This window comes from Anolis carolinensis, chromosome 3 (assembly GCF_035594765.1).
Source record: "Anolis carolinensis isolate JA03-04 chromosome 3, rAnoCar3.1.pri, whole genome shotgun sequence".
Lineage (NCBI taxonomy): Eukaryota > Metazoa > Chordata > Lepidosauria > Squamata > Dactyloidae > Anolis > Anolis carolinensis.
Window position 1 is genome coordinate 207,448,951 of NC_085843.1, and position 19,743 is coordinate 207,468,693.

A 19,743-nucleotide genomic window follows, 5' to 3' on the forward strand; every position below is an offset into this window, starting at 1 on the left:
CAGAAACACATTCTTAAATATCTATTTCAAACTGACCTAAGTGTAGATGTCTTAACACTTGATCATTGTTATGATAATGCTACCTCTTTGTTTCCCTTTTCAATAGCGATTTGTGATTGTTTCTACCCTCAGGCCTCTGATAGTGGTTAGGACACCATTTGCTTACTTGGTGTCCTTTGGGTATTTTGTACTATAACTCACATAATTCACGATAATTGTGGCTGGGAATGGTGAGAGTTGAAGACCAAAATATTTGGAGGACACCAGGTTGGAAAAAGTATGAGCATTCAGCATAGGTTTGGCTCTCTCGCTAAAAGATGTAGGACAGAAAAGTGCTTACATTTTGGCTGGATTGAACTTAAATATGTATTTTAGTCAGTGATGGGAGCTGAATATTTGAAATCAATTAAATTAGGACAAAGGTAGACCTTTTCCAGTGAAAAGAGGGAACTTCATTACATTTATTTTTTTAATTTAATTGTGTTGGAATTTCAGCATTAACTACTAGGCTTGAGCAACTCGACTGGAGGATTATCCATTTTTGGTATCCAAATTTCTTGGGTACCCAGATCCATTTTTTGGAGCCTCCCGGAAATCGGGTAATAGAAAAATCTGTTTTTGGCTAGGCAGCTGAAAGAGCCGGGAAGATCCAGCGGCAATGGGGAATTTATGAAGTTCTCCTTTCAGTTCCTGGGATGGGATCCTTTCCTTTCTTCCTTTCAAGGGGGCCTGAGTTTGAGCAACGGGGTTAAGGAAGCACCCTTCCTGGGACCCTTTCCTTTTTTCCTTTTGAGGGAGCCTGAGTTTGAGGAATGGGGTTAAGGAAGCATGCACTGCATGCTCCTGAATAGAAGGGAAGAAATTGCTCCCAGAAGTCACGTGGGCTGTTTCGGGTGAGAAAACATTGCAGCTGAGCCCTTGCCATTATGGCTGTCTGGAGAAGCCAAATAATCCAAAGGAAAACTGCTAAAACGGATCAGTGCACAAGTCTATTAACCATATTCCAGAATTAAAGACTTGATTAAATGAGGGACTGTGCTAAAAACCATCATAGTGTATTTTTTTCAACTTGTTCTTTATGCAAAACCTAGTTCTTTTAGAATTATTGGTGGAAATATTTCTTGCTGATTCTAGTGATCGAAACATTGTAAGAGCAGAAATACATGGTTTAGTTAAAATATCAAACCAATTTCTCAGGATTAGTTCCAGGGGGATAAATTGTGTCAAGGATCTTTGAGCTTCATAATCTCAGTAACTAATTTTCTCTGTGTTAGTGAAACCAGACATTTCTTTTTCTAGATGTATAGCATCTGAAAGATTTTAGAAGGTTGTAGGAACACTTAAAACCCAGCGGAAATCCCAAAAGCAAAAGGGGAAAGTCGATGGAAGTAAAGTCACAGATGCAGTTTTCCAGTTTTATTTTGATACAGCTTTTAGTACAGACTTTGAACTTAAACAGCAATTTAGCATAGCAGTTTACATAATCATTTTCTAACATACATGTAGTTGAACTAGATTTTTTAAGGAGTATTAACCAGTAAATAAATGCATTAATGCACTTATTAAATTTCATATATCTGGTGCGTGTGTATGTTCTTAATGTATTTTTTAATTATACAGGGATATTTTTGAAGCAGATAATTACAGTCCAATTCCTGTAACAAATGAAGAAGAATACAAAAATGTAATAAGCAAATTTCCCTATCAAGATCCAGAACTCGATAAGGTAAGAGAATGTATAGACCATCTAGAAGACATTTCAGCTGCATTCAGACGATTCTCCAAACTGCAGTCTGTGTGTTTAAACTATTTCCCACTATCTGCTTAAGCTGAATCGCTTTAAAATCAGGTATCTGTGTTTTGTTCCCACAGCAGTGTTTTCCAAAGAAACTTCCAATGTCTCAGTCAGTGCCTCAGATCTATATCCAGGTTAAGGAATTCATTTATGCAAGCCTTAAATTTTCAGAGTCACTTCATCGCAGGTAAGCATTTATAATATCTGCCCTGTGTGTTTAAGCTTTTATGCCTGTACAGTATTTCAAGGCGAATAGATATTGAAGAGGTGTTGCCATCTTAGAACACATATTTTGCTAAGATCCCAAGTGCAGCGCTTGACATTAACAAGTAGTAGTGCTAGGATAGACTTATACCTGACTTTCTGGAGCATTGCTGCCAATCATGAGAGCAATACAAAACTAGATGGTCTAATTTGGTATAAGATACTTTTATTTTTTCCTAGGAAACCATACTTGAGGGCAGGAGATGTAGTTCAGCAGTGTGAATTGTGAAACCCCATATTCAGTCCTTGCCATCTCTAAGTAGGGCTGAAACCCTTAGAGATACTGCTATCAGGGCTAACCAGCTTTGGGAAAGTGTTACCTTCCAGTGTTATATGCAATGATTTCCTCCTTTCTGTTGAAATTGTCCAAATGCTTGTGGATTTCAACCAGAGAAGTCAGCCATAGCAGAGCACTTGATGAACCAACCTGGACACACCACATTGTTTGAGAACACAGAAATGCTGGACTACTCTAACAACCACCATGTCAGACTACACAGAGAAGCTATTGAAATCCACAAGCATGTGGACAGTTTCATCAGAAAGGAAGAAACCATGAAAACAAACACAATCTGGCTACCAGTATTTAAAAACTCTAAAATCAAAACCGTAAATAAAGAACAACCTCTGAAAACGGGAATTCCAGACATGAAACAATCATGGCCAGCTAACACCTGCCAACAAAGGATTCCCCCAGGCAGGAATCAGCCAGGCCTTGAAGCTGCAAGGCTTTTCAATGCTAATCAAGGTGATTAATTGCAACATGGTGATTAATTTGCATCCAACAGACAAGAATTCTTTCTCCCAACCTGGACCTTCCACATATATATAAACTTCCCTTACCTAGTTTTCAATATACCTCAAAACCTCTGGGGATGCCTGCCATAGATGTGGGTGAAATGTCAGGAGAGAATGCTTCTGGGACATGGCCATGCAGGCTGGAAAACTCACAGCAACCCAGTGATTCTGGCCATGAAAGCCTTCTCCCAATATGGAAACACATATTTTCCTATCAAGGTTCCCCACTTCTGTTTGAGACTAACAGTATGCTTATTGAGAGCTTTAGAAGTTCCCTGCTTTTTAAAAATGTTTTTCAAAAAGTAGTTTATGTTGAAACACATGGTATACATTTGTAGAGATATCAAATTAATCTTGAATACATTGATTGTCTGTATTTTTGGTCACCACCATGATTGTTTCTCATCTCCATTTAGCATGGGCCTTTTGTTTTTAAAGCGATCTAAAATAGTGAGAAACAGCTTTTTAGCAGGTGGGGCAAAATTCAGTACAATTTTCTTGCTACGATTGTCTTCAAAGTCCTCCATTCTTAGCTGGTTTCAAAAGTATTGGTTGGTTTTAATTGAGTGAAACATATAGGTCCACTTTGCTTGTTGAAATCTGGAAGTGATTTTCATCAAGCTGAGTGCAATGTTGACAAGCGCAAATTACTCTCTTCACACATACCGAACTAATAAGACTTCTTAATCTCCTTCTTTAAACAGTAGCTAATTAATTATGCATATTACCCCTTTTCAGATTATACTCTTTAACAAATAAAAATAAAATTACATCAACACATGTATTTGTCTCAAATGAGTCACAAAATATTTGCTTGGTTGAATTATGTCAGTGAAGGGACAGTTTTTTTGCATCATTATTCAAAAGAGGCAGACATGCGAAATAAATAGAAGTAAATATTATTGTGTAAAGCTATTGTAAAGCTATTGAGAGATTTGCCCAGAGTTACCCATTGGGTTGCCATGCATGAGCGAGAGCTTGAACCCTGGTCTCCAGAGTCACCATTCAGTGAGTGGTCAAACCTCTATAACCACGTTGGCTCTCCACAACATCAGTGAATGTCAAATTATAGTTAAAAGAAAGTAATGTTATTACTGACATTATCAGACTTGATTATGATTTGGCTCTATCAAAGAGGAACATCTCCAAGGGATTCCCATCAACTGCAGACTTGTGGTACATCTTAAATACCCTCCAGTGTAATCCCATTCTTGACTTGTATGGCTAGGCAGGGATAGGATCTTTACCAAATGCAGTTATCATGAAGTTGGTGGAGTAAGTACTGTGCTGGGTAACTCAAGTAGTTTAATGGAAATAAACAGGTAGATGGGAATGGGGAGATTTGGTGGCATGTCCGATTTAGCTTGAATATTATAAATGTGTGAAGGCTGGGTTCAGCCTCTTCTCTTGAGGCAAATTACCAGGCACTCTTTGTTTTGTTTATAGCCTTGTTAGGACAAGGAGTTTGCATTGAGGACTCTACTTTAGTGTCCCCCCCCCCCCCCCCAGCAACTAATCTTCTCACACTTCTGAGAACAACTAGTACATTGTGTCTTCTAGATCCACAGGATATTGATTCACAATTTCCAGCAATTATGGATTGTCATGACCCATATAATGGTGATATGAACACTGACATGCTAAAGCATGTACGTTCATGTCATCACCATCTAATAATATGGGGTGTGATTGTCTGTGTTTTTATATTCTTGGAATCAAATCTCTGCGGATACAGTGGGTCCACTGTAATGAGTTCTGCTAAGTTATTTGGAATCAAAATAGAAACACGTGAACTACCACTATAGTTTTTGCCAAAGTCTAAGACAGATGAGAATCATATGGGTTTTGTATGATTCTGTGTCCTTTTCCACACCTTGCTCTCCCCAAACCCCATAATTCTCTCTCTAAGGGGCCTTCTTTAGGAGAGGTTTCTGTCATTCTAAGGGGCCTTGCTCCTATGTAGGAGCAGTATGCATCATTTTCTACCCAAAAGCTGAAGTTTGAGTCCATTATGGTTTGAATAAGTGCACGAAAGAGGGTGTGCCTGATAGAGAGTTGAATGAACAGAAGAAAGTTGGCTCCAGGACTTTTGGGATCACTGTGATTGTCATCTTCTGGAGCTGGAAATGGAAACGAAAATTGTTCAGTTGGCATTATAATACATTTCACCCAATTCACATTTCATGAACTAATATGGGGTCTACCACAAAATTTTCTTATTCAATTTTCACTTCTCTGAATTTTGTGGCATAGTTCTATTTTTTTTTTAAAAAACCCAAATTCCATCTAATATTTATTTTAATTATAAAATGTATTTAGGGACCTTGCATATAAAAATATGCATGTTATTGAAAACAGCATACAAAGACTCATGTTAATAGGAAATGTTTTAAAATATGTATGATAGGGACAGAACAGCAATAAAATGCATGAAAGCTTTTGTGTGAACTTCTTTTAAACATGGCAAAACAATGCAGAAATGGGATGGAACAAACTTATAATTGCAAGAATACATACTTTTGGAAAGTAAGACAAGGCTTATCCCTCCCTCCCTAGAGTCATCTTTCAGGAATTATGTGCATACTAAAAACCCATATTCAAGAAAAAATCTAAACTTGTGAATATTTATAATAGTAACTTTATTTTTGTATGCCACCACCATCTCCCTAAAGGGACTTGGGGAGGCTTACATGGGGACAAGCTTGGGGTCAGATATAGTTAAAATATAGCACAGTAAAATTTATAAAAGCAACATAAAACAACCATTCACAAACAACCAATAGCATGACATAGTAATCAATACCAAACTCAGGCAGACAGGGGCTGGTGCAATACAGTTGCAAGGACGGGGCTGATGGAGCTAGATGATAAATTAGGGATAGAAAGGCAATGTCAATTAAAACACTATAACTATAGGACAGGGAACAGTGGAAAAGTGCAAGAGCAATACATTGAGTTATGGTTGAGGGGGCCAAGTTATCTTGCGAACTGTTTAATCAAAGGCATAGTGGAATGACCATGTTTTTAGATCTTTATGAAAAGTGGACAGGGTCTAATCACCCTGGGGAGAGAGTTCCAGAGCTGGGGGGACCACCACAGAGAATGCCCTCTCCCTCGTCCCCACCAGCCGTATTTGTGATGGAGGCGGGAGCGAAAGGAGGCCCTCCCCGGAAGATCTTAGAGCTAATGCAGGTTTGTATGGGAAAATGCGATCACATAGAGAGGCAGGTCACGAACCGTTTAGGGCTTTGTAGGTAATAACCTGCACCTTGAATTGAGACCAGAAACTTATGGGCAACCAGTGAAGCTGTTTAAACAGGGAGTTTGACCGCTCCCTGTATTTTGCTCCAGTTAACAACCTGGCCACTGACTTTTGCACCACAATTTCAAGGCCGTCTTCAAAGGCATCCCCACGTAGAGCACATTACAGTAATCTAATCTTGAGGTAACTAAGGGGTGGATCACCATGGTCAAATCAGACTTCTCAGCCGCAGCTGGCGCACAAGCTTTAATTGTGCAAAGGCCCTCCTGGCCACCACCAACACCAGAGCATCAAGTGTCAGCACTGAGTCCAGGAGAATCCCCAGACTGCAGACCTGTATCCTCGGGGGAATGTAACCCCATTGAACACAGGTTGCCACCCTTTACCCTGATTGGCCACATGACTGACTAGGGGGACCTCTGTCTTGTCAGGATTAAGCTTCAGCTTGTTAGTCCTCATCCAGTCCATCACAGTGGCTAGGAACTGACCCAGGATCCGAGGGGCTTCCTTGGAATTTGGTGGAAAAGTGTAGTACAGTTGAGTGTCATCTGCGTAGAGATGGCACCAAGCTCCAGCGGTTTCATGTAGATGTTGAAAAGCATGGGGTATAGAATAGAGCCTCATGGGACCCCACAGGTCAAAAGCCAGGGGTCCAAGCAGGAGTCCCCCAGCTTCATCAATTGGGTGCTGCCTTCCAGGAAGGCGTGGAGTCACTGCAGAGCAGTGCCCCGAAGACACATTCCGTAGAACCTCCCCAGAAGGATACCATGATTGGGGTTGTTGTTTGTCTTTCGGGCTGTGTGGCCATGTTCCAGAAGTATTCTCTACTGACGTTTCGCCAGGAGACAACGTCAGGAGAGAATACTTCTGGAACATGGCCACACAGCCCGAAAGACATACAACAACCCTGTGATCCCAGCCATGAAAGCCTTCGACAACATATTGATACCATTGATTGTTGGTATTGAGATGTCCAAGAGAACCAACAAGGACATACTTCCCCCGTCTAGCTGTCTGCTGAGGTCATCCACCAAGGCGACCAAAGCCATCTCCGTACCATGACCAGGCCTAAAACCAGACTGCGATGGATCCAGATAATCTGTGTCATCCAAGAATCTTTGGAACTGTGAGGCCACCAGAATAAATTAATTCTGTAGCTGTAGGCCTTTAGCAGATGCTTGCTGGGAAATGTTTTTATCCCAGATAGTGATCCTGCATCAACAGTCAACAAGAGACTTGTAGCAAGTTGTAGATTCCTCCAGATTAGTCAGATCACAGATAAGACTCTGAAAGATCAATTACCTTCCTGCTGAGAGGGAAAAAAATCATTCCAGGGAGAATTGTTCAGATTTTACTCCTGCTATTTCCTTATATTGTGTGTGCCATTTTTTGAATTCCCATCTTCTCCTAAGTGTAGTGTTGAACTACAATTCTGAAGGCCATGGAAGCCTACTAGGTGACCTTAGAAGAGTCGCACACTTTAAGTCCCAGAAAACCCCATGATAGGTTCATCTTAGGGTCACCGTACATCAGAAACAACATGAAGGCACTATCATCACCACCACTGCAACAAATTATTTTTGCTCTGTTAGGCTGAATCAATAATTTTGAATACGATGTTACATTGAAATAGATGTTTGGGGGTTTTTTTGTTGCTTTATTTATTTATATCCCATCTTTCCCCTAAGATAAGGGAGGACCTTGTTACAAATCTGATTGGGTGTCTTAAATTTTACCAATAGGTAAACAATAATCTGTTGGCAATGAAAAACAGACAGCCTGCTAGAGACTGTGCTAGAAAACAGATTATATTATCTCTGAGCTGCCTGGACTGCATTGTACACTTCTAAAACGGAAGAGAAATAATCACCAAGTTAAATGCATTAATAAAAAAGATCCCATTCACAGAGTGGATGATCAAGACCACCTTTCCATGCTGAATGTTCCAGGTTGAATCCTTGATATCTGGCAACGATTTCCTCTTAAAGGATCATTAGAACAATGTTGGGGAATGTATGGGTAGTTGCCCTAATGAGGACTTTCCGGGATCCTCTACTCACCTAAATATTTATTTATTTATTTTTTTATTTACAACATTTATACCCCGCCCTTCTCACCCGAGGGGACTCAGGGCGGCTTACAAAAATTGGCAAAATTTAATGCCCAAATTGCAATCATAAAAACAAAACAATATAAACAGATCTGTTAATAACATTGTTAAAACATATTATAAAAACCTTAAAAACGTATATATAATTAATTCCATTCATCCGAGATTCTCATGCTTCATCCTTAAATCAGACCATGTCAACTTTGTCATTTACTCATCAAAAGCTTGGGCACATAACCATATTTTCACGGCCCTTCTGAATTCCAGCAGGGTAGGAGCCTGTCGGATATCTCCAGGGAGGGCGTTCCACAGTTGGGGAGCCACCACCGAGAAGGCCCTGTCCCTCGTTCCCACCAGCCGCACCTGTGAGGCAGGTGGGACCGAGAGCAGGGCCTCTCCAGATGATCTTAGTGATCTTACTGGTTCATAGGAGGAGATACGTTCGGACAAGTAGATTGGGCCAGAACCATTTAGGGCTAAATATGTATATTACATTTTTTTTCCAGCTACATGACTAGTTAAAGCACTGAGCTGGAGACCGAAAGGTCCCAGGTTTAAACCCTGGGAGCGGCGTGAGCGGCCGCTGTTAGCTCCAGCTCCTGCCAACCTAGCAGTTCGAAAACATGTCAATGTGAGTAGATCAATATGTACCGCTCCGGCAGGAAGGCAATGGCTCTCCATGCAGTCATGCTGGCCACATGACCTTGGAGGTGTCTACGGACAATGCCTGCTCTTTGGCTTAGAAATGGAGATGAGCACCAACCCCCAGAGTCAGACATGACTGGACTTAACGTCAGGGGAAACCTTTACCTTTTTTTCACGACTAGTAACATCTTTGAAAGCTATTTTTTTTCTCACTTCTTAAAAGCCCACCAGGTCACTTCTGGAACAGGTGAAGTGGGTATAGAAATGCTCTCATATGCTAAAAGAATCTCCAGATTGTACATAATAGAACTTTTCCTACATTCTTTTAAGACTCCTGTCTTTGAACTAGTGTCTTCAAAAGTGTCGTATATGTTGGGTCAGAGATGCTCTCCTGTCACAGTGAGGATATGCAGCAAGGTGGTAGGGTTCTGGTTTTTTCTGGTGTTTCCCTCCCAATGTTTTGGACTATAATTTATCAGTATAAACTTGCTTGACAAGTGGTGAGGGATAATGAGAGGTTTAATCCTAAAATCTGAAAGTAAGTGTTCAACAAAGGTTGTAAAGTACAATCCTACCTCCTTTATGCCACTCTGTAAACAAAGCAAAGGTTAATTAATTTTTATTGAGAAGGATGTGAGAAAAAAGTCAAAAATTAAACAGTTATTTTTAGGTCTGTTCGAAGATTTGGTTGTTTATTATAGCATCTTTAAATTTTTGTTTTTAGTTCAACAGAAATAGATGACATGCTTCGAAAATCTACAAATTTGCTGCTGACTAGAACTTTAAGCAGTTGTTTACAAAACCTCATCAAAAAGCCACACATAGGTTTGACAGAGGTAAGTGTGGAGATATGGCTTTTAATTTTGTGTTCTGAAGGACAAACTTGTCCAGTTTGGTGTTCAAGTTGTTGAAGGCTTTCATGGCCGGGATCACAGGGTTGTTGTATGTTTTCCGGACTGTATGGCCATGTTCCAGAAGTATTCTCTCCTGATGTTTCGCCCACATCTCTGAAGATGCCTGCCATAGATGTGGGTGAAACGTCAGGAGAGAATACTTCTGGAACATGGCCATACAGCCCGGGAAACATACAACAACCCAATAGCCTTTCCCTTTGGCTCCTGGGAGCTGTTCAGCTCTTATGGAAGCTTCTCAAGGAGAAGATCAGTTATGATGGACAAGCTTCTCTTCAAAGCAACTTGTCCAACATTTTGTAAGTATTATAGATGTGCACGGTATTTTTTTACTTTTGTTTCATTTGTGTTTCCATTTTGTACCATTCATTTGGATGGCACAAAACGGACCCCCCCCCCCCCCAGAACAAAAACCAACATGAAACAAAAGGCAGGCAGAAGCCGATATTGGTTCCAAGCCTGCTTTTGGGCTCGATCGGCTGCAGGCCCTGTGAGGCGCGGGTCCATAGGCCCAAAGCCTGCACTCGTAGGCCCAAAGCTCCCGGGCCTAAGGATGCAGGCTTTGGGCCTACGTCTCGCAAGGCCTGCAGCCGATTGCCGAGTAAGTAGCACTCCTTATTTGGCAATCGGCTGGGCAAGAAACGGGACAAGGTAAGTCCTGAATGCACACCACAAGTAAGTATTACCTCATTGCAAATTATAGTCAAGGTTTGGAAAAGTTCCTTCTTTGAACTGCCGTTCCCCAGGCAGTGTGACTTCTGTGTGCGTTCTTGAATGAACAGTTGTCACTCCACATTTGTGGTTTTGTATTTTGTAGGTTTGATTTTTCACAGATTCATTTTATGATGCCTCCAAACCATTGTTACCTTCCCGCCGGAGCGGGTACCTATTAATCTACTCACATTGGCATGTTTTCGAACTGCTAGGTTGGCAGGAGCTGGAGCTAACAGTGGCCGCTCACGCCGCTCCCGGGGTTTGAACCTGGGACCTTTCAGTCTCCAGCTCAGTACTTTAACGCACTTCGCCACCGGGGCTAACGGCGCTCCATGCAGTCATGCCGGCCACATGACCTTGGAGATGTCTATGGACAACGCCGGCTCTTCGGCTTAGAAATGGAGATGAGCACCAACCCCCAGAGTCAGAAATGACTGGACTTAACGTCAGGGGAAACCTTTACCTTTTACTAAACCATTGTTGCCTGAGCAACTGCCTTCTCTGTCTAATAAAGGGACTGCCATTACAAGGTTTTTTTCCCATATGGACTGAGCAAAACAATATATCGTGCCATGTCCTGTATGACATGTAGATTAGTAGAGAACTTTAGTAGAGAAGCCAATGTGGGCAAAGTTACTTAGTGTGATTATTTGTCACCGTCTGCAGTTTATTTGTATGTTGATATGGCAGAGGAGCATATTATGAATAACTGCGTCTGAAATAGATTTTGGAGTTTTTTTTAAATAAAAAGTATCAGATCTAACAAATTTTACAGAAATCCAAAAGAATGTACTAAGGATATGCATTTTTCGAAGCCTTGTACCGAAGTGATTGAAGACATTTTGATAGTTTTGATTTGTATATAATTTTCTATTCCTAGCCAACAATGTGCAGGTACCTATAACTCATTTTTATTTCTTTTATTTCTTTTTTTGGATTTGGTTTTAGACACTAATGTCACAATTGTCTAGTCCAGTGATTGTCAAATTTTGGTTTTCTCTGTATTCTGAATTTCAGCTCCCAAAAAACCAAAGACTCCTTGGGATTCTGGAGGCTGAACTCCAAAATACATGGAAAACGAGACTGAATACTAGTGATCTATTATCTTACGGTCAAATCAAATTAAATTATATGATGCAAATGTGGTGGGGTGTTGTGTCCTTGGAGAAAATGCTGCTCGAAAACAGCCATACAACACTCCAGTAATTCTGGCTGGGAAAGCCTTCGACAATACAATGTACATGTGTTTTACAAGATTTGCTTTCTTTTTTGTATTAAAGCTGGTGCAAATAATCATAAACACAACACATTTGGAACAGGCATGTAAATACCTTGAAGACTTCATAACTAATATTACAAATATTTCCCAAGAGACTCTTCATACTGCAAGACTATATGGTCTTTCAACATTTAAGGTATGCAAGTTGTTGATTTTTGTACTATAAATTTAATTAAAGATTTATTCTTCTTCTCTAGTTGTATCTTGCTTATTCTTATGCTTGGGGGTGTATGTTATGACTATATTAAAATTATACTATTTAACAAAATTTGGGGGGGGGGGGGGGAATCAGTTCCTGATTTGAAATTGTTATTTCCTGTTTAATTATGTGGTACTTATGGTGGCACAGTGGGTTGAACCCTTGTACTGGCTGAACTGCTGACCTGAAGGTTGGGTTACTGACCTGAATATTGGTGGTTCGAATCTGTGAGACAGGGTGAGCTCCTGTCTGTCAGCTCTAGCTTTTGAGGACATGAGAGAGGCCTCCCAGCAAGATGGTATCACATCCGGGCATCCCCTGGGCAATGTCTCTGAGAACATACTGCAAGTTACTTCTGGTGTTAGAGAATTGGCCGTCTACAGAGATGGGCGTCCATTATTATTACGGGATACATGTAATCACTTCCAGAACATTGCCATAATTTAAAACAGTATAATCCCATTAAAATTAATCCATGGTGAGTGCAGTGCCATGTATGTACTGATGAGATCATGTTTTAAAAGTGTCAAAACTAGAATATGTTTGTGAGTAGTATATTCAGAGACGCACCTACATATTTCTGAAACTTAATCATACATGTTGATGATAATCTAAGAGGTGGGGTATTTAAATGGCAAATGCTTTAATCAGATCCAACATGAATTGTTTTGAGAAATTTCCAAATGAAACACATTTAAGGAATGTTAGGGCTTTTTTAAGTTCTTAATTATGATGTTGGACTCATGGATGAGCAATGAGCTGTATATGGCCCCGAGGGGATTGTTTTGCACCCTGTAGGTGATTTATACTCCTGTTCCTCTCTCTGTACCTCTCTTATACTTTTGCTTTGGTTTATGGCATAAAATGATTTTTTTGCTACTGTAGACAGATACTTGAGTTACCTCTCAGAAATGCCATTCAGAAAAATAACACAGAGAACGAAGGTTCTGAATATCTTCTATCACTCTTGCCCATTGTCATCTCTCAGTACTAATTTTCTTGAGAAATCACAGAAAACAGTTTGAGAAACCATGGAATATAAATAGAAGTCATTGCAATTCTGTAATTTCTCTTTCAAGCATCCAGTTGGGGAAGAAACAACAACACATGATGAGCTAGCAGGGGAAAGAAAGACTTCCATTTAGGAAGGGACATTTGGGATCATGATGAAAAGAAGATGTGCATGATGATGATGATGATGATAATGATAATGATAATAATAATAATAATACACTTTATTTATATTCCGCCCTTCTCCCCTAAGGGACTCAGTGCGGATTATAGTATATATAAAGTAGACAAAGGCAAACATTCAATGCCTTATTTACAATCACATACAATGAAACACACAACATAGACAAAGGCAAAGATTTCTCCTTTCATTTCTGGCTTTAGGGGCAGTGCTCATCTCTGGCTCTGGGGAAGTGCTCTTCTCCATTTTCAAGTCGAGGAGCCTGCGTTGTTACCTCCTGGTCATGTGGCCAGCTTGATCATAGCTAAAATGGATAAATCTCATTGAGGGGAATATTGGAGGTGCAAGATGCATAAAGGCACCTTTATTCATGTTTGGTGGACTTATAGAATGGTCCAAGATTTTTGGGAAAATGTGATTAAAGAAACAAACAAAATGATTACTAATAAGGTTAAGAAAACTCAGAAATGCATCTTTTAGGACTATTTAGGGAGAGAATTAGTAAAGAGGATGAAGACATTTGTCAATATAGCTTGTTGCAGCCAGGTTGACAATAGTGAAATCTTGAAAAGGTGAAAAAAAAACTATCTAAAAAGGATTGGAGAGAAAAGTTATTAGACCATATTCAAATGGCCAAGCTATCTAATGGTATTCGGGTAGGAAATAATGAAGTTTGCCAAAAAAAAAAAAAATGAAGACTGGCATTTGAATAGTTGGAAAGAAAGACAATGTAGACTTTGAAATTGCCGCAAGTGGATTCTACTAAAGTAGTTATACAGGTAGGTTTTATTAGGTGTAAGATTAACAGGGAGTAGTGATGGAAGTCATATGTTGATCTGGCTTTGCCCCATGTGAACCACCCCGAGTCCCCGTGGGGAGATGGTGGCGGGGTATAAATAAAGTTTTATTAGTATTTTATTATTATTATATGTGGTGGATTCATGGGTGAGAGGAAGGAGGGAAAATGTTGTAATGTATCGGTTTTGCTAGGTATTGTATTACAGTAGAGTTTCACTTATCCAAGCTAAATGGGCCGGCAGAAGCGAGTATCTTGGACAATAAGGAGGGATTAAGGAAAAAGCCTATTAAACATCAAATTAGGTTATGATTTTACAAATTAAGCACCAAAACATCATGTTATACAACGAATTTGACAGAAAAAGTAGTTCAGTACGCAGTAATGTTATGTCGTAATTACTGTATTTACGAATTTAGCACCAAAATATCATGATATATTGAAAACATTGACTACAAAAATGGCTTGGATAATCCAGAAGCTTGGATAAGTGAGACTCTACTGTATTTGTTTTTGCTTGCCACTTGTATACAATAAAACTAAAAAATTGTACACACACAAAATTAGTTTAATAATTGTACAGCCAGAACTTGGATTAAAATGCAGTTTCTGGTTCTTTGTCATCTCCTAACATCAGCTACATTTGCAACTCCTTTTTTCTCATCAAGCATTGCTTGATAGATGGATATGTGTGTCTCCAAACATTTATATTTTCCTTTTTTGTGTCAAGAACACATTTGTGAGGTGCCAGAGAAAACATTACACTGAGATAAAATTCTTCACATTTTACACCTATGGAAAACAGTATGACTCACTCTTAAAATAAATTGTCTGGAACATCCGATGTACATCTTAGAGAATATGAGACAGGTTTTTAGAGCTGTAGGCTGTGCAGTTCTGTGCATGCTTACTCAGAAATAAGATTTATTTAGCAGAGTTCTTCACAAATAAGTTTGCATAGGCTTGTGCATCTACAGTGCAGAATCAATGCAGTTTGATACAACTCTGACTGCCACGGCTCAGTGCTATGAAAGGACTTTAGCATGTTCTGCCAAATAATGGTGATGCTTCTCAAACTACAACTCCCGTAACATTGAGCTATGACAGCTAAAGTGGTGTCAGACTGTAGTAATTGTACAGTGTAGAAGCACCTTAAGTATCAGCAAAACACTTAACTGTCACAAAAGAAAGTGTGTGTGTGTATTTCTATATATGGTATATACTAGCATATGTACCTAGGGTTGCATTTTGTGATGGAATGTATTAGTAAAAGTAATTGTTACGTTTTATATTATAGAGACAGTATTAGTCTCCTGGGAAGACCACATATCCCATCAAATTGTTTGCCTATAAATATCTTCTTGGGAACACAAAGGACATTTTAATCATGTCTAGGGGCATTTTAGAACTGAAAATTATTTTCTGTCCCATTTTCACAAAGACTTCTTCAGGATTAAAACTACTAAAGAGTGTCAAAAACATGACAGGATTCCCCAAACATTTCGAAGGTATTTTGGGGAAATGAATGGGATCCCTGGGAGTCCTGAAGGAATGCTTTACAGTCTGTGGGCCACACTTTGTCAGTGCCTCTATATCTTGTCTGTCACATGCTTTTTTCAGTTTTAAAGGCAGCTTACCATTTAGTGTGGCAATGTATTTTGAAGGGAAAATTGGGAGAAGTATTTTTCTGTTTCTTTGGATCCTAACTGTAGTATTTCTAAGAGGCCAGTAGATCTTTACTATTTTAAAGTAATTTTTGGTTGAATGACAATTTAAAATGTGACCCATGTTCCTCATTTTTTAAATTATTTCTGCTGTTTTGCAATGATTGTAATGGAAGTAAAAAAAACTTGGGAAAGAAGTGCTAGTCACTTTAATAATTCTTACATCTTGAATTTGAAGTAATTACTTGATTGTGTATACACCCAAACAAGGCAAGATTTCACATGCTAACAAACTATGGTAAATAGGATTATTCTTACTGCAAGGAGTTCTGTCTTCCATACCTTTATTTTGTAACTAAATCTAAAGGTTAAACTGATCCAACTCCAGCAATAATCTCTATCATCAAGTTTAAAGGAGGACACAGAAAGGATAAAGAGATACTCAAAGGATTTGACACTGTACTCCTGTATTTTTCTCCTGGGAACACTTAATGTTACTGTATGTTTTTAAAAATACTGTACTATTTTTTTAAGGCTAAGACCGTGCTTCTCCGAAAATAAGACAGTGTTTTACATTATTTTTTGCTCCCAAAGATTCACTAGGGCTGAATCATAAGCTATTTCATAGAGTTCACTCTAGATGAGTCCAGCTATTGGATTTAGGCATGGTGTGTACAGTTTACATGTGTAAATAATGTTGTGTGGGCAAAATTATTCATACTCCAGTGGGTTTCATGCCAGGGTTTGGATAGGACTGAGAACAGCTTCCCAATTTTTGTACGAGTAAATTTTTGTTACAAGTAAATTTACTTCAGAGTTAAGTTGAGGCATTTTTAAGATGGACCAACTTCCAAATTTAGCATCTTAGTTTTTGTTTTCTTTGTTATTTTAAAAATTAATTAGGAAGAAGCCATAAAGCATGAAAGACGTCCTCTTTGGACTACTACATGCCTATGGAAATATTTCATGTTTTTGATAAATAATTCTTTGACAGAAAATTGTAGCAATCTAACCAACTTTCTTCCACTTCTAAATGGAAAGGTTACTCATGCAAACGTCAATGGGGAATATATCCACAGACTGAGGCTGAATCTACACTGCTTTGTATCCTAGGATCAGATTCCAGGTTATTTGCTTTGAACTGGATTATATGAGTTTACATTGCCAGATAATCTGGGATAATCAAATAATCTGGGATCAAATCCTGGGATAAAGGGGAGATCCATCTGTAACAGATCTTGCTTACTTTACAGGGTTGGTAAGTGGCCCACCTTGCAGGACTGGTTTGCGGCCATTTTGTGGGTAGGGCTGATTTTTGCAGCCATTTTGGAATTCAGGCAGTTAGGAGTTAGGGTTTGGAATCCAGTCAGCTAGCAATTGGTTTTTGAAATTCAGTCAGTTGGGAACTGTGTTTGAGAAGAAAGCCTCTTTGAGGAATATAGTTAAAGTCTTCAGGAAAGGAAGGGCTGAAAACTATATTGTGAACTCGATAGTCTAGTGTTGCTGTTTAAATCCAAGGAGAAGTGGATTTAAAAGTAAATTTTCCTGTTTGTGTTTCCTGGGTGAAGGAACATGTTTACACAGTTATAAGACCATCCTTCGAAGAGAAAAGCATATACCTTTAATGAAACCACTAAGCATCTTTACGGTTCAATGTTAATGAAACCATCACATATATTTACTGTTCAAACTACAAATAAACAACGATTTCTTGTTTCTCCCCACATAAAGTGTGTTGTGTGTCTCGTTCAATATCCTAACCTAGAAGAGGCTCCTGAATAAAGCTTTGGTGGCAGCATTGGTAGGGGTAGTGAGTTCGAGTCCTCTACATTTTGGTGGCAGAAATAAAAACCTCTGCAATTCTAGTAAATTTGAAAAACGCTTTCCGTTCTATATTGTTGAAATCCCCCAGTCCTCCATACCATCCTGTAAAACAGAGGTTAGCTCTAGGCTTGGATGGGGGAACGGTAGACCTTTGTCAGCTAAGAGGAAGCCAAATACAGTGCAATTTTATTTCTCTGCCAGCACAAAGAGTTGTATCAGCAAAACAGGCCTTTCAGATAAAAAAAAAACTGTTCCCTGTTTTTATCTACATCCATTTTAAAAGTTTCATTCAGGGACACAAGTCTGCTGAGAGCCCCACAGAAATGTTCTAAGGGTCATTTTACCCTTCCACACATGTGTAATTTATTTTTAAAATGTTTGTGTAGAACCATTTTGGAGAGAAAAATCAAAGTGGGCAGAAAGCAGTAAGAATTCCTTTGGTCTGTCTCCTGTTCCATCGTTCTGATCTTTGTAGACTTTATTTCATATTCTGAAACAAATTCTTCAAATTCTTTTCATAGCATGATACAGAGCATACTAAGCAATTTTTTGTACATTGGCTTAACTTTTCTTTAATTCTGGGTTTAAACAGACTTATTAAGAGGTCCTCTATATGCAGTTATATATGCATTATCTAACTGTCTATGATCTCATGCTGTGACTGTCATTTGTGGCATCTAAGCTCCTTGAGATGGGGAATCCAAAATTAATTGCAAACAAAGCCAACCAGGTAGTTTCTTCCCTCCTCCTGCTCTCTATATTACTTAAGCATATTATTTTTGCCACTGAGAACTGTAGCAGTGAATAACGCTCACTTGTGATGAACAATCCTTTTTTTATTAATCCTTATGCACTTTTTATGGAAAGCTGGAGACATATCTTTAATCTAGCGACCCTGCAGTATGTTTGTCTATTGTTAACTGCAGTCTTAAGCTGTAGCCCTGTATACACTTTACCAAGCATTAATCCTACTGGAGCCAATAGGTTTCATGTCCAAATACAGGACTGCTGTTTTAAGACTTGTTCTTTTCCAGTTTCCATTTTTGAAGCTCAAATCTTTCACATTATTTGGATGACTGACGGTGCAATCCATGATCATTGGGATATTCTCTCAAACCAGAAAGAGATCAAAATTGCAAACCACTAATTTATCTAAATCTAGAATTAACTTCTAGAGTGCTTTAATTTTGGACACTTTCCATATATGAACAAAACACCATCTGTAATAATCAATTCCTCTAGAAATGCAAGAGTTCTAGTAGGAATAATATAACTCTGAATACAAGTTCATAAAAATTATCCTCTTTTATGTAATAGGCTGCAGATGAAATCTTGATCAGCCACAACCTATTGTTGGTTTTCCATTAAAGGGAGGATTTAAATTAATGAAGTTACAGCAGATAAGAGTAATGACTTGCTAATATAAGAAGAAAATAGTGCTTTCTATGTGATGAACAAATCAGTGGTAATAAACGGGATATATATTGCAAATAATGGCTTAATTAATTTGATGTTTTCCTGAAATTATCCAGTTAAAGGCTGAATAGCATTTTATTAAACGGTTTGGGACCCACCTACCTTAGAGACCGCATCTCCCCCTATGAACCTGCACGATCTCTTCGCTCTTCGGGGGAGGCCCTCCTCTCGCTCCCACCACCTTCGCAGTTGCGGCTGGTGGGGACGAGAGAGAGGGCCTTCTCCGCTGTGGCCCCCCGCCTCTGGAACTCACTCCCGAGGGAGATTAGACAGGCCCCCACCCTCCTTGCCTTTCGAAAAAGCCTTAAAACCTGGCTTTTCCAGAGGGCCTTCGACTACTAATTTTTGGGGGTTGATTTGTCTGCCCATTTAATTTAATTAGAGAGTGTTCTGCCATGATTATTGATACCTTGCTGAGTACTTATGCCACGAAGCTACAGAAGCCCTCTATTTCGGCTTAGAACTGTTTTATCTCCTTGTTTTTAACATGTGATGTATGTATTGATTGTATGACTGCTTTTCATGTTTGATTTTACAATGTGTAATTTGTCACTGTTTTTATTATTGTTGTGAGCCGCCCCGAGTCCCCTCGGGGAGATGGGGCGGGATATAAGAATAAATTTATTTTTATTATTATTATTATTATTATTATTATTATTATTATTATTATTATTATTACATTATTTTTATGGTAATAGTTGTCTTACCAAAGTCAGAATGGTGTACTGGCTTGATTGTGTTGCACAGTTTAGATTGCAACTCTGAGAGACCAAGTTTCAAATTCTCATTCAGCTTTGGAAATCCCCGTTTTTTT

General features: G+C 39.0%; 1 protein-coding gene across 6 annotated transcripts in view; it reads left to right on the forward strand.

The window, feature by feature from the left end:
* Positions 1–19,743, forward strand: part of exoc6 (exocyst complex component 6) — a 139,601-nt gene that overhangs the window by 64,877 nt on the left and 54,981 nt on the right. For 4 of the 6 annotated variants that reach the window (XM_008115337.3, XM_003223776.4, XM_062976153.1 and 1 more), the window contains exons 14-17: positions 1,621–1,726; positions 1,873–1,982; positions 9,599–9,710; positions 11,780–11,914. In XM_008115337.3, coding sequence (XP_008113544.2) covers positions 1,621–1,726; positions 1,873–1,982; positions 9,599–9,710; positions 11,780–11,914 — 463 coding nt within the window. The remainder of the gene's footprint in view (positions 1–1,620; positions 1,727–1,872; positions 1,983–9,598; positions 9,711–11,779; positions 11,915–19,743) is intronic. The other 2 variants (XM_016995337.2, XM_062976155.1) reach the window with 1 other exon arrangement.